This window comes from Fusarium keratoplasticum, chromosome 10 (genome assembly GCF_025433545.1).
Source record: "Fusarium keratoplasticum isolate Fu6.1 chromosome 10, whole genome shotgun sequence".
Classification (NCBI taxonomy): domain Eukaryota; kingdom Fungi; phylum Ascomycota; class Sordariomycetes; order Hypocreales; family Nectriaceae; genus Fusarium; species Fusarium keratoplasticum.
In genome coordinates, this window is record NC_070538.1 from 1292389 (window position 1) to 1307273 (window position 14885).

A 14885-nucleotide genomic window follows, 5' to 3' on the forward strand; every position below is an offset into this window, starting at 1 on the left:
GCAAAGTCCCTGAACACCCTCACCCTCACCCTCATGACCAACCCGGCTGGACCAGATTAAGCCCGTGTATTCTTTCCACCAGAACAGTTCTATTCGCAACCAATCACCTCTAAATCGACCACTCTGGTTCATTTAGTCCACGACCGACGCCGATCCCGACCACCCCATTCCCGTTGGGAACCCCCCTCACGGGAGTCTTTTGTATGTACCCTCGCTCTACCGCAGCGATGCCTTCAACTAATCTCGATATGGCCGTCTAGCCTTGGGAAGCCCTAGAAACTAGCACCTGAAGCCTAGGCCAAGAAGAATGACGAAACGACGGGGACGACGCCAGCGCCAGTCGCGAAAGAAGACGACGGAGGCGCCCAAGATGCCAGAAAAGACAGCAACAGAAGAAAAAACAGCAGTAACTGCAGAAGAACCCACGACTGCCGGCTCTGGTGATGATAGAGGCGACACGCCAGGCCCGAGAGCCGTAGTAGTCAACGAGATCGAGCTCCGGCAAGCCGAAGAAGAGAACATGATCCAGGCCACTGACGACAAGTCGCTTTCTTCCATAAAAATTATGAGGAAGAACGGGCAGTCTCGAGTTGTAGCTGATCTCAAAAAGCTCAACGAGGTCGTTCGGGATTTCTGAGGTGATTCGAGAGGAGCCCCTTGTGCGAGAGGAGGCACCACGATCTCGACTCTAAAGCGCGAAGTTGGAGAAACGCTTGCGACGAAGAATCCATCAAGGGCTCGCGTAGGGCTTTAGAATGCCTGTATTAGGATTACTTGTGCAATAAATAGCAGAGAATGAACATCTGGCGGATCCAAATGAATAAGACGGGGGATTCGTTGGTGCGTATAACTACGTCGTGACATCTACCTGGGATTCTCGATGGCTCGACACGGTCGTTCTAAATTACAAAGAATAGTTAGACGTCACACTGATATCTACTTGACCTCTCTCCATCTCACTTTTTGGTGCAGTGCAAGTGGTGAGTAGACTGCTAGCGAGTGATGGTTTCCAGGGCAATATCCCACTACCCCCCGCCCACTCCCATATTCAACACCATCGCAGTTGGCTTCGTAGGCAGAATTCGGCAGTTTTTAGAGCACGCAGCTAAGTTTTCCCTACCAAAGCTCCCCACGACCTGTGAGCCACTGAAATCGAGTCCCTGGTCCGCATCCTCGACCCGGCTTCCTTCTATAGGCTTTGCGGCCGTCCCGACCTGCTGGCACTGTCAACGACCGTCAACGACCTGTAGGCTCTGTCATTGACAGTGCACCCTAAATCTTAGGGTATCTTGACGCGTTTTGTTATTTTTCTGAACTTCTTCCCCTCTCTCCTCTACTCATCCACATCACACACACACACAGCTCCCTCCTACCACTAGCCACCCAACTCTTCCCCTACCAACCTGACCATGTCTAGTAAGATGCATCTTCTTACTACCGACAACGTTCGCTGCGTTAGCGAGGACGACCATGAAGCCCGTCTTTTCTCCTGGGTTCTGGACAACGTGAAAGTCGTCGTGAGTTGCGCCAAAACCGCAGAAAGGGATCGCCGGCACTAATCTTTTGTATTAGGAATACGAGACAGGCAGCTTCGCTGACACCCAATCTGACGACATGCTCGTCCTTCGCGGGAGTGAGGAACCCTCCTCACGACACTCAAACAGCCAGTTCTGGCTCGAGGAGGGAGACTGCACCACTGAGGACTATCCGTACGACGGCAACCCAGTCCTTACTCAGGAAGATCTCGACGAGATGTGCAAGGAAGCCAGACGCATCTGGACCTTGGAAGAACTACAGGAGGACGAAGAGTTCCTCACAGACTATGACTACGACCAGAACTTTTACGAAGTCGTCGCACACAATGCCTGGACCCTGGTCTGGGAGTAGGCTGTAGGGTCATGGAATTTCTCCATAGAGAGACGTCAATGTGCTGCAGAGCGCAATCCAGGATGCAGAGAGGTTGGAGAAGCAATTGAACAGCAATGAGAGCAAGGTGTGATGTGGTATTCGGCGGTTTTTTTACTTGTTTATCCCAATCACCGACCAGGTCGTCAACAATGGAGGTTTGCGGTTAGTCAGAAAGGGGACAACATCAAAGGGTGTTTATTGTTCATAAGTAGATAATTACCTGTTCGTGACGCGCTTCTTTGTATTATCGTCATGTGGGTTATTTCCAACCAGGCCTTAGACTGTCTCGCCATCCATTGCCAGTGACCACCAGATGTGGAAAATTAAGCACGACCTGATCCGAACGAACACACTTGCGGCCTGGCCACGCATTTCTTTTTCTTCTCCCCTCGTTCTGTTCTTCTCTTTTTTCCTTCTTTATCATTCTTCGCCACACCTGACAGCGACGACGCCCACCTCAGCAGCAGCATCTGCTTTTCTCCTCGTTGCCTTTCTCCCTCTGGTGTCTGCTTGGCCCTGAGCGCTTGGCAAAGATCACATATTTGCCAAGAAGCAACAAAAGTTTCCTTCTGCTCGCTTCGCGGCCGCGTCCAGAGGGACCGACGACGTTTGATAGACATCACGCAAAGGTTGGCAAACATCACAGCCTGACAGGTATTTATTGCGCTCTGCCCCCCGACCACATTACCCTCCTCCTTCTTCCGTTTCTCTCAAGCTCTTTCGTCTTCTTCGAGGGGCCTTTGCCTTTCTCTCAACATGTCAGAGAGGTGTGGTCGCGAGGCTCTCCTCTCTGAACATACTCAGTCTTGTCGCTGACTTTTTGTTCCTTTGATTAGCACTCAGAGCACCGCCGCCGCTCTCGATATCGGTACAATCTTTTGCCTTCACACTATACCTTCGTAAGCCATTACCTCTTCCAGCAACCTAGGTCAACTGGCCCTGACAACCTATAGCGTATCAACACTACTCAAGATGCCGGACTGGGTTTCGCCCTGACAGGACGTCCCCGACCCACGTGAGCTGCCTTTGGGCGAATTCGGGGCAAGCGACTATGCCACTGTCCAGCGCCTCTGTGGAATTTTGGAGACGCATGGTCATCTCATGCGAGATGATCACTACGATTCGATCATGGCCCTCCTCCGCGCTGGCTACCACCGACACTCGAGCGGCTCTGTCGTTGACCCAGAGCACCACCATATCTATTCGATCATGTTTGTTAGCCTGGCAGGCAATTTCAACATGGGACATGTCACTTATGTCAACTGGATCTTCTTGGCTGCGCTCTATGGTCCGTCTCACGGCCGGCTTGAGAAATTCCGCAAGCCCCTCCTGTCCACGTATGGATGGGATCTCACTAGAGATCTGATATTCCACCACGATATATATACGGAAACACGCCAGAGGCATGGCATGCAAATGAGACCCCTGGGGCTTCAGTTCCACCGACCGGATTGTCCTTAGGGACGCATTGCAAGCACTATATACGACCAGGAGCGCGGCTGAGGTCGTAGGAAGCAGGGGTTCGGCTGCAACGATACTTATACCTCATTGATTAAATGAGGTGAGAGCATTAACACCTCCACGGGCATTTCTTCTCAAACTCATCCGCTCAACTTTCTCTTCTCCAAACTGCGCGTGCTCCGAACGTGATCAAGCCTGCACACAACTGCGGCCTCGTTCCCTTCCACCGGTACCTGACCTTGAAGAGAGTCAGTAAGCTCTTTCATTCACTTCCGCATCCCCGTACTTTACACTTTGTAGCATTTCTTACTGACATTATTACCTGAAGTCCCACCAGCTCCATCAGCACCCCCTCCTGCTCTGTCATTTGGCCGCCTTGATAAGCTCAGCGCACACATCACATACGTAAGTTCTTATTTACTTGTCTTACCTGATTCACGACGGACCGCTTTGTTTATACGGAGTCCCAACGTCCCACCGCCGACAAGATGAGCACTCGCCGTGCCGATGTATTCGATGAACTGGCAATGGGACCCAGCGGCTGGTGCAGCCTTGACCGAGACATTGAGCGTCTTCTTACATGGAGTGTACGCCTCAAGTTCGCTTCGATGCGAGCTCTGAAGGACGAACTCCGCGGTGTTGTTGCTCCTCCCCAAGTCCTTGCATTCGCGGAGAAACTCAGAGCCATGGACCTCATGGACGCCTTCCGCCACTTCGCGAGTCCCCTCTTTCGTCGCAACGCGACGCAATACCTCGATACTTACTGGAAGCTCATCAACCCAGAGGTCGAGGAAGGCGACCCCGACTATTTCCGCGATGAAACGAACAAAACTCTCCTCGAAAGCTTTGACTACGACTCCTTGTACCCTCTTGAGGGAGCGAATGAGCTCCTCGCTCGCTACCATGAATTCGCGCGCATAATTCTCGTTAACGCGATGCGATACGGAGGATATACCCGCCGACGCTACCACTATGTCATCAACGAGATGATGGGATTCTCGCACTATCAAGACTAGATATTGACCGCAACAAATGCCAAAACGGATTTTATTCTCAGCCCAGACGGCCAGATATATGTACCAGTGCCTGCATGCCACGGTTAAACATACTGAAGAGTTGCTCTATTGCCTATGGGATCAAGGCTAAGCAGACCTTACTTATCTCATGCGACCTTTGGATCTTATCGAGACCGCAAACATCCCATGAACACGACGATAGCCGCCCGAAAGTACGGTGTAACATCTATGGTGACGAGCTACGGACTGTCATGTCGAGGATATCTGTGTTGGGACAAAGCACACCGTGTTGAGCATACACCGCAATATGCCTGATACAAAAAGCATGTGCCGCCAAGCGCCTCCAAAGGAGAGAGCTATTAAGAAGCAAACCGGAACACGACTTCCATGTTAGCCTCGCAAGAGATTATGCACTCTCATTTCCCGCAAAGGTTCGTCATGGGAGGATACTTCATTCCAGGCGTCCTCGCCAGAACTGGCCCCTGCCCCGTGAACCACCGATCTTCCGACAAGGGATCCCCGAAGTCTTTGCCAAAGATGGTGCTATCCGACGTCAGTACGGACGGATAAAGGACGGAGTTAATGCGCCTTTCGACCGAAAAGGGACAATGGTCTAGGAACATGCACGCCCACGGCGTAAATGCAACATCGAGATACCCAAGCCCTTCAAGAACCAGAAGTGAATAGATGGGCCGCCAGCTGGATTTACAGAGATTGGAGCCAACATGTGGACCATTAGAAGTAGTATAGCTAGGATACGACGATAAGTTCAACCTCAATCTAGGCTTCCAGTGTACAATGTCAACTTTGCACGGGATGTCTCTGCGTTTGCATTGTACGAAAGGTGGTCAAGGCTACCCCCAAGATTGTGTCCACAGCAGAAATGGCCGATAGAGTAGTTGTGACAACGGATCACTAGCCTAATGATCTTATGGCTGAGCTAACAGGAGCGCTTGCTATGCCGAATACTTATACAGACGATTGGGCAGCTGATTTGGTGTGAAATGACTTGGAATCTGAAGATGAGGGTTGGTCAAGGGTGTCAAGTAAAGCGTTCTTTGCAAAAGGGCACTAGCGCAAAGAACATGCGATGCCTTGGCGATGGAAGCCGTACGGATCACATCTGGAAGTGTTGTTGCGAGGAGCATCTCAGGGGTGACACGTGACCTGGCCTGATCACGTGCGAGACATCGGGCTCTGTGGGTAATCGACCTTCTCGATAATCGTGGAGGAAGACGCTAACTGAGCAATCCAAGCTATTTCGACTACTATGATCAAGGCAGTCAGGGGTGAAGTCGGGTCAACTCGAAAACGGCTCTTTCAACCTCTAGTGTCAATCATGAGCCAGGAATCGTCAGTCCAACGAGCCCGCCGCTGCAACCAACCACCTCAATCATGCGTCACCTTCGAGGCACGAACAGCTTTAAAGCTCGAAAACTAGAACGACTTTATCTTCTCTACCTTTGAACCCTCTTTCTGCCTCACCGAATGTGCCCTCTATGGTTTCTCAATCGAGTACGCAAGACGACCACTCTTGCGAGCCTGATGCCATGTTTGCTCGAGTCAACGGCAGTCTCAGGAAGATGGCGAGTCATGGCATCATTACAGGAACGCATCTCTTCACACTTCTGTTCAATATTTCATCTTTCGGATACCCGACATTTTCATTTGTTAGGAAGACCCTCAACGAGCTACCCTAACTCAAAGAAACCCCCGCCCGCGGGTCAAAAAAGACCGTCCTAGTCCATAGGAGACCGATATCGATGAAGAAGAAGTATGTATCCCCTGCATTCATTGTGTCAAACTTCTCGCTAACGGAGAACCTGTCAGCCTTGTTCCTTCTCGAGGGGCTATATGTATGGTATATCGAGAGTCTCAGGGGCTGGGGAACAGTTCCCCCTAACCGACCTAGCATCGCCCACAACAACTTATTCGCCACGTTATCACTGCTACCAAAGATAACGGACATATTCTCAAAGCGGCAGTCCCGAGAGAGAAGTAATCCAGCCTACCCATACAAAGGGAGTGGCAGGAGAGATGTACTTGTGGAACGACCAATTGTGCAAGTAACTGCCCGCCTACTGCGACAACGAGAGACGACGTGCAAGCATGAAGAACAGGATAAAGCGGCGAGAGAAAAAACTGAAGAACCCGAGGAGTTCGACGTCTCTGCACATCGACGTACGCCATACGTCAGCCGCCTCCCCTTTTCGCGCACTATCACCATCCACCTCATTTCACGATACCTTCATGAGCGCTCAAAAACGAAATTTTCAGCTTCCAGAAGGCGAAGCGGTTGGAGACGAAGAACTCCAAGAACTGTTCGAAGGCCTTGAGACGATCCCCGGGTTCACCATCGCCGATGATGTCTTGGTTGAAGATGAAGACCTAGGCGCACTCTTCGACGAACTAGAGGATGCGCCGACTCCCTCCTCAAAGGTTTCGACTTGAAATATCGGCAGGAATTGGATTGGCCTTCTATTTTGGCGAAGGACCTTTGAGATCGGCTCGGCTCCTCAAAGGAAGGGTCGTTTGCTCCAACCAGACGCATCAGTTCTCCCTGGCTCCCTGGCACCATTCATCATTCGCGTATAAGCGCATTACTTCTGGCAACATGGCGAGATGGCTCGGCCCTCAACTGGAAGGAGAGAAATGGTCGCCGTAACCGGGACGAGCGTCCATCGTCACTGTCTAGGATCCATCAACGCAATGCGGCGACATTATATACCAAACGCAAGGGAAGGCTGTGCTTCTTTCTGCATGCTGCCTAGGGCACTGCTCATCGAGAAGTCCCTTGAGCTCTTTTTTGGTTGAAGCTCTTCATTTACCGCAAGCGACTCTCGGGCTGTTATATCTCTTCGAGTATCATCGACATCCTCGTCCTCTCACCAAGATACACCTCCCGCAGAAGAAGGCCTCTACCCGTTCTTCCAAGAATAGACTACTGTTAGGTTGTACGAGACTTTGTTTGAAAGACAAAGAAAGTCCCTAGAGTTTTTCATCTGCCACTCTCTTTCAGTGTGGTTAAGTACCGAACATGTCAAGAACATGACACGCCGACTCTTTGAGCCACATGAGGGGGTAGAAACGACTACCATCAAACCCCTACGAGTACTCTCAGTCTCCGCATTGTTTTCTTTTTGGCTATAAAGAGTCACCTGGACGCCAGTATCCTACCCACTCCCGGTCAAGTCCATGGACCGACACACATCGCCCTGACAACAACCCAACACATAAACACCAAGGTTCATGATAAGCTTGAGGCTCATCATGCAAGAGCAAAGCATAAAATTTGCAGAAGAAACTTCAAGAGCAAACTTTGTGTCTCCCCCATCCTATAAGTAAACCGCCTTCCTCCCCCAGAATCTCACACGAATTCTTCCCTTTCACATCATCCACTCTCGGTTTCTGCCTCGACCACGACCACTACTCGCCCCCGTACTTATTTAAAAACCCCTTCAAGCTCATCTCGACACGCCAACACGCCACCATGTCTTCCTACTCCGAAACCCTCACTGCCGAGCAGGCTATCAGCTTGCTCAACGGCAGATTTCAACTCGACTTGATGCTCAAGCTGTCCAAGCTTGACATCACCGACTTTCAGCATCTTTCTCGGACACCTGCATTCCGGGACGCCCTAAAGAGGGCGCTTCGAGTCTCCTGGAGGCAGCAGCATGATGGAGAGTGGAAGCCTGCGTGTGGCCAGGGCGTGGCCGTCAAGCGCCTTGAGGAGTGGGCGACGTCTGCCGTGTACGCGCAAATGATAAATCGTCGCTAGGGGCATCCTTCCGAAAGCGTAGGCAACTCAAAGAAAGCAAAGTAGATGAGAAGCTAACTTGTCCAGCAACCTGTGCGGTGGCTCGCACTCGCAGGGAAGAACGCATTCACGTTCAGCCCCAACAAACTCAACCTCTGAAGCTTAAGCTTCGGTCATCAAGTTTTACGTTTCGGGGGGATACATTGTCAACACGCAGATTATTTGGATGATGGAAAAGTTTATTGCCGTCATTTGCTTTCGCTGTCGAAAGCCTTGGCCTCTTGATTGTCTCGCGTGGAGTCTTCTTTTCGGCGCTTGCGGTTTAGTCTTGGAATTACATGGATGTTACAACCTCTTCATCTATAAGAGGCAATAATGAAACGAATGAGAAAAATGAAGGATAACCAGACAAATAGCAGTTGTGTGTTTCCGTGCCAATGCCTAGGTGAACTGAACCGTCTCGTACTCGCTCTTGGCTCTGATGCGAGGGCCGTATTTGAACAGCACCCAAGGAACAGGAAGCAATGCCAATGCGATAAACGCCAAAAGACTGCTCGCCCAGTCGATTCCCAGCTTCTGGTACACTTCAAAGAGTCAGCTATGGTCTGTGCTTCAGGGTGGGATATACTTACTCTGGATCGTGAACAGTGGGAACACTCCAGCAAAGCCGTACCGCGCAAGACTGTTCGCGCTGGCTGCACTAGCCACCACACTTCCGTGATATGTATCGGTTGTGTACTGGATAGTGCTGACGAACACGCATAGATTTCCCCAGGCAAATACGATCATGGCTGCTGCTGGACTGGCCCACGATACTCCCGGCCGCGCTGTCCAGGCAAACCAGAATAGGCCGATCGGCAACCCAATACTCCCGATCATCGCTGGATACAGTCGGTGCTCAGGCGGGATCTGGTGTGGAGGATACTTGTGGGCTTTTGTGCGGTAGAGGAAGACGTCGCAGAGGATGACCGTAATGAGACCGAGGATGCATCCGATGACGATGGAGAGAAATACCAAACCCGATTCCTCGATCGAGAACTGATAAACCCTCCCAAAGGTATACGGCACAGCCGCGAAGAAGCTAAAGAGCGTTCCAAACTCGGCCGAAACGTAAAGACAGATGAACCCAGTGATGGGCTCGAAGAGGAGCATTCGAACCGGTCGCACGAGAGCCACGACGGCAAATGCCTTGAGGCGAGCGGATAGAGGCGGCGAGGGGTCGACTTTGAGGCCCATCTTCTTGGCCAGTTTGCGCTTGATTGCTGGATGGAAGGTTTCTTCGGAGAAAGCTGTGACGATCATGGCGAAGATAGCGAAGAAGATGAGAGTCCATTGCGTCCAGCGCCAGCCTTTGCGGTTGACGACGAAGGAACCGATGACTGGTCTTTGGAGGGTTAGCAATATTAACAGAGGATGATAGAAAGTCGAATACTCACCCCAATCCAGGTCCCAGGAACGGCATCAGGATAAAGACGGCAGACACAGGCCCCCTATTCTTGGGCGTAAACGTCTCCGACAACGTTCCCGGCGCAACTGCTAGCACGGGTCCCCAGCACAGTCCAGCCATGAAGCGCAGGAAACACAACCCGCCCATGTTGTGCACGAAGCCCGCGCCGATGGTGAAGAACGCGCCAAGGGGTACGCTCGCAGCGTAGATGGTATACCGACCGATGGTCTCTGACAGAGGGCCGCCGATGACGGGGCCAAAGCCAAGGGCGAGGACGTACATTGTCAGAGGGAGGAGGGCGACTGTGCTGCTGACATTGAATTCGGTCATAAGTTGGCCGCGGGCGGAGCTCATTATGGAGGTACCAATTGATCTGAACGTCAAGGTTAGGAATGGTCTCGAAGAAGGTATTCGCACTTACGCTAGAAATGCCGCGGAGGATAGCATCACGACTTGCAATGCCTTCTTCCTAGCTGGCCAGTTGAAGGGGTTGTGCGGGCTGTTGTCCCAGTCCAACTCGTCCACGACATCAGGACTCTCCTTTGACTGCGCAACTTCGACATCATTTTCAGTCGTAGAGTCGTTTCGAATTGAAGCAGCCAACGCGACATCCCCATTCACCGTCGCGGCGTCTTCAATCAGAGTTGTCGCCATTGTAATGCACGATCTATCACACAAAGGGCTTGTTTCTCATCTCCAGGACAGCACCTCCATCTAGATATAAAAGATCTAAGATCTCGCCTGCTGATCAAACAAGTGCTCAGTAATGGAAATGCTCTGGAATTGCGACATTGTGGTCATCCGGCGCATAAATGGAAATAATTCCGACGGGGTTTATGGTGGTTAATGTGATTACTGATCCCTTTGATGCGGTGTTGCCCACGGCCAAGCCCATCACTAGCGCGGGAATTGGCCTGGGGAATAAATGATGACTATGCCAGAGCTCAATCTAGGATGAAATTATGTCACAGCTCCGAGGTTTGGTTGCGTTTTTGTTGGGTGTCGTCCTTGGTCTTGCATACATAATCTGCCGCGCCCTTAAGTTGACCTCCCCTCGGCAACAGATTAATAACCTACTACAATGAAAGGAAAACGGTTTCCTGGCTTGCCATGCAGTACAAAGCATCGGCGGTCCCTCGGCTTGTTCTGTCGCTTAGAAATCGCACCCATCATTGGATCATCGCCATGTCGAGATACCACGAGGAACATTGCCAAGCTCGCCTTTGAGATTATTAAATGGCGAAAGTATTACACGGCAAACTCAACCCGATGTTTGAATTGGTCATGGACTTTTGCCGAGGCTTGATCCAACATGCTCTGAGGAGCATGACCTCGGACTCTTGGATGATGAGGGGTAGACTTCACAATAGCAAGACAGACATTCAGCGTGAATGCACCAACGGTGGGGTCCATTAACATTAATCTCTATGCCTCTACACACGCGTTTAGAATGGCCGTTGGCGATGAGACCGCTCAAGCTGACCTAGTCAGTTACCAGGCAGCTGAATCAACTTGTAGTCGCCATCCAGGTAAAACCACTGATCGTACTTGGCAGGCCTCTCCGCAGCAGGCAGGACATTGGACTTGGCGGGGAGGTTGAACTTCTTGGTGGCATCCTTGCTGCGGACGAAGCTCTTCTTGTACTTCTTGGTGCTGGTCTGGTTGTAGTTGATCTCGTTGGAGTCGACCTTGCCCCGGACCAGGTCCTGCCAGTCACCGTGGCTGTCCTTGATGGTCTTGGCCATGAACTTGGCGTTTTGGTAGTCGCCGCCTACGATCTCGAGGACGTCGTCGCCTCGAGCGACCTTATAGTACTGGACGTTGTCAGAAAAGATCTATGGTGCTTAGGGTTGGAACTTACGGTGAACCAGTTGTAAAAAGTCTGAGCCAGACCAGGTCGGTACTTTTCGAGATCCTCGACAGCTGCAGGGGTTAGCTGAATCCTGTTTGTGTGGCATCATGACTTACTGTCAACCAGGGCCGCAAGGGGGTCCTTGGTGTCAATGGCGATGACCTTCCAGTCAGTCTCGCCGCCCTGGGAGAAGGTCAGATTGTTACTTCTTTCAATTATTTGGAAGACTCACATCGTTCAGAGCAAGGCCGCCCAGAACCTTGACCGACTTGACTTGGCCGACATGGGCAGGGCTGTGATACGCATTAGCCATAGACCTCAAGGGCATTCAATGCGAACGTACGCTTCAGTGATATCGAACAAGTCGATAGGATCATTGTCACCAGGGTAGCCGGTAAAGTCATGGTCGTAGTTGGGGCTCTCCCAAGTCTGGGGGATGGACCCATAGTGGAAAGGGTACGACTTGTGAGGCCAGACACTCTCAACAAAGCGAGGTTTGTCCTTCTTGTCATCGTGGAAGATGGGGTCTAAGTGAAAGTCAGCGGTTGAGTTTTGAATGAGTGTGTTGGAGGGACTGACTGAGGGGCTCGCTGCGCTTGGTCTCGATCTTGCCATCAGTCCATCGAGGAATCTCGACGACGTAGCTCACGATGCGGTTGTTGCCCTTCTCGGGATACAGGGGAACATCGTGCCAGAAGGAGATGGGCTGGCCATCCTTTTCCAGCCACACACGCCATTCCTGCCAATGGTCAGTATCATATTCTGGCATAGGAGAGGCGGCAAGTACTGACGAGGGTGTTGCGTGCTCCAACCTCTCGCAAAGTAAGAGAGTCGTAGTCAAAAGACTTGGCTCGGGGCTCAATAGCAGAACCAAGAGCCACAGCGGGCAGCAAGGCCAGACGGAGGAGCACAGAGGCAGCAACCATGATGACTTGAGAGAAACTGGACAGCTGTGAAGAAGCTCTGCGGCTGATCTGAACAAACTTCAAAGTTTCACCGGCGCTCGGGGTGTTTTTAAGCTTGTCGGGAAGATCGCATCGGGTGCATAGCTCGCGTGAGGAGCAACACCAATGACGCCTCCGTAGCACAAGAACCCAACCGAACCCTCGGTGACGAGAACGGGAGAAGTGGGGACCGGTAGCCCGGGACCCGGCGTAGTGGGTGCCCGCCGAGAGCGACGGATCGTCACCCCGGCCGGGGCAATAAAGCGTAGGGCTCCAACGGCGAGGTAAAAGGGGAGCACGTGCCAGGGGGTCATGTCGATCACTTTTGGATGGGTCCAGTTGGTGATCTTACATCGAGGCACGTGGGACTTGGGAGATGCTGAAATCGATGTCCAAAAGGGTAGGTGCTACTGCAGGTCGACCAAAGAGCTGGAATTGCAACGGACGCTTTTAATTCCAGGATAAGCCCGAGTCAATTCGTTTCTTGGCGATGTGAGTCCATCCAATCTTTGAAGATAAAGAGCGGACAAAATCCCGCGTCAGAGTCCACCCAGTTGGGCAGTGCTTATGAGGACTTTGGCCAAAGACTTGGCTAAAATGTAGATATTTTATGATAAGAATCTCTTGTTTTTAGAGTAATTTTATTACAATAACATATAATTTTAGAGTAGTATTATGGTGATTTTAAACAAGAGCTCTCCCTTGTTCTTGTCTAAGGACGAAGTGAGATGGCACACAGTACATGTAAGACCAGCCCTGCCCCGGCCTCTATACAGGATATTTAGGTACGCCAAAAGCCGCTATTCGTTACTCCCGTCTCGTAGACTGTACTTCTCGCCCAATATTGTGTGAAAACCTGCGGTAAGAACGGCACTGAGGCCTGTCCATAGCACTATTACCGGGTTCACAACGACCAACTTGGTGACACCGACGACCTTGTACTTGATCAATGGGTCCATGGGGATAGGGTAGTCCCTATAATTCATGAAGACATGCGACATGAAGTCCAAGGCGTTTTCAAGCTGTGGAAGCGCCGGACATATCGTCAGATTTCGGCAGGGCGAATGAAGCTGGAGAGTCCGCACGGTCCTGCTTAAGTGAACTGGTTCTTCAAGTTGTAAAGTTAAACGAGCTTTCCGTATGTTATGGTCGGACACAACCCAGCCATAATCCTCAGATACTTGCTTGTGAAGCTATAGGCCGTCACAGAGAGGTGCTCAAACCACCACTCCGCCACTGTGCCTTGGTTTGTTGAGGTGGTAACCCAATCAGAGGGAGTGCTGCGCTGACAGGTGTAGGTGCACCAGAAGCCCAACTCGGGAGCGCAAACACTGCCATTCACCACCGCTCACACAACCATCACATCCCCCCTCCGGTTCGTCTTGAACTCTGAATACCCGGAGCCGGTCCCACTCTGACCATCCACCGCTCCGAAGCCACCGTGGGGCCGTCCCGGCCTCCCGGCTGCGGCCTCATCACTGGCCTTGGATATGCTACTCAAAATTTGAGGAGAGATTCGTCTAAAGCTGTTATCTTTTTTAGATAATCTTACTATATACTCTATAGAGCTGTTAGAAGAGTGATCTGGCAATATCACCATACTGATATGAGGGGAACCTCACTTGCGAGCTGGAAGGCCACTGGGGCATAGTAGAAGGAGATTCAGACTTATTAGGAGCTATAAATTTGGAAGCGAAGCTGTTGCAACTAAGGCCGTTGCCGGGGCGTGCTTAGATGTGTTTGAGAGTGTTTATACGTGCTGGAGAATCCCGCTGCGAGGGTAGAGCGCCCCAGGTCATCTCGAACCAGCTCGATGACAAAACAAGCTTTTCAAGCTACCTACGGAAGCATAAACTTGCATGAGTGACGAGGAGAAATAGGTGGAACTGAGAAGATCATACTTGGATCCGGGGACCGAGAATTATTACACAACCAGGTCAGAACAGCAAAGGACAAGGAGCCCCAGGGCTCCTTGTTAGTTCCTTTCGTAGTTCAATGAATCACGGCGTCGTACTGGACCCGCCACACCAAACTGGGGCGTGGGGGTCCCGGAAACTGTCCACATGATGCAAGGTTTGTGCAGCCACCTCAACAATCAATCAAGGCACAGTGGCGGAGTGGTTAACGCGGTAGACTCGAAATCTACTTCCTTCGGGAGCGTCTGTTCGAATCAGGCCTGTGTCGATTTGTTTTTTGCATTTCCTTCATCAGAGATGGCGGTATCTTGTTTGATCTGACTATAGTGTCTTCCTTTTGGCGACTTCCCTTTTTAGCGCTTTATTTTCATAGCACCTGTCTATTTTGGAGCGCCTGCCCGAATCAGGCCTATGTCGATTTGTTTTTTGCATTTCCTTCATCAGAGATAGCGGTATCTTGTTTGATCTGATTGTGGTGGTGGGTGTCTTGTCTTTTTGGTGATGTTCTTTTTTTGGTATCGCGTCTTTTTTTGGAGGCGGCACGTGGGCCGAGTGATGACTAATCTCAACGGCCATCTCAACGG

At 51.3% G+C, this 14885-nt stretch overlaps 3 protein-coding genes across 3 annotated transcripts; 1 reads left to right on the plus strand and 2 right to left on the minus strand.

Annotated features, from left to right (window-relative positions):
• Positions 1 to 7704: 7704 nt before the first annotated feature.
• NCS57_01229300 (uncharacterized protein) lies at positions 7705 to 8163 on the plus strand (the record flags this gene model as incomplete). The annotated part of the gene is made up of 1 exon (XM_053061970.1): positions 7705 to 8163. The coding sequence occupies exon 1, from the start codon at positions 7876 to 7878 to the stop codon at positions 8161 to 8163; it is 288 nt and encodes a 95-aa protein (XP_052908498.1). The 5' UTR covers positions 7705 to 7875.
• Positions 8164 to 8583: 420 nt separating this feature from the next.
• Positions 8584 to 10243, minus strand: NCS57_01229400 (MFS domain-containing protein; the record flags this gene model as incomplete). Its single annotated transcript, XM_053061971.1, has 4 exons — positions 8584 to 8726; positions 8775 to 9526; positions 9579 to 9962; positions 10011 to 10243. The coding sequence occupies 4 exons, from the start codon at positions 10241 to 10243 to the stop codon at positions 8584 to 8586; spliced, it is 1512 nt and encodes a 503-aa protein (XP_052908499.1).
• An 833-nt stretch (positions 10244 to 11076) lies between these two features.
• NCS57_01229500 (Inorganic diphosphatase) lies at positions 11077 to 12367 on the minus strand (the record flags this gene model as incomplete). The annotated part of the gene is made up of 7 exons (XM_053061972.1): positions 11077 to 11403; positions 11451 to 11512; positions 11558 to 11624; positions 11674 to 11734; positions 11785 to 11968; positions 12021 to 12180; positions 12233 to 12367. The coding sequence occupies 7 exons, from the start codon at positions 12365 to 12367 to the stop codon at positions 11077 to 11079; spliced, it is 996 nt and encodes a 331-aa protein (XP_052908500.1).
• Between the last annotated feature and the right edge of the window lie 2518 nt (positions 12368 to 14885).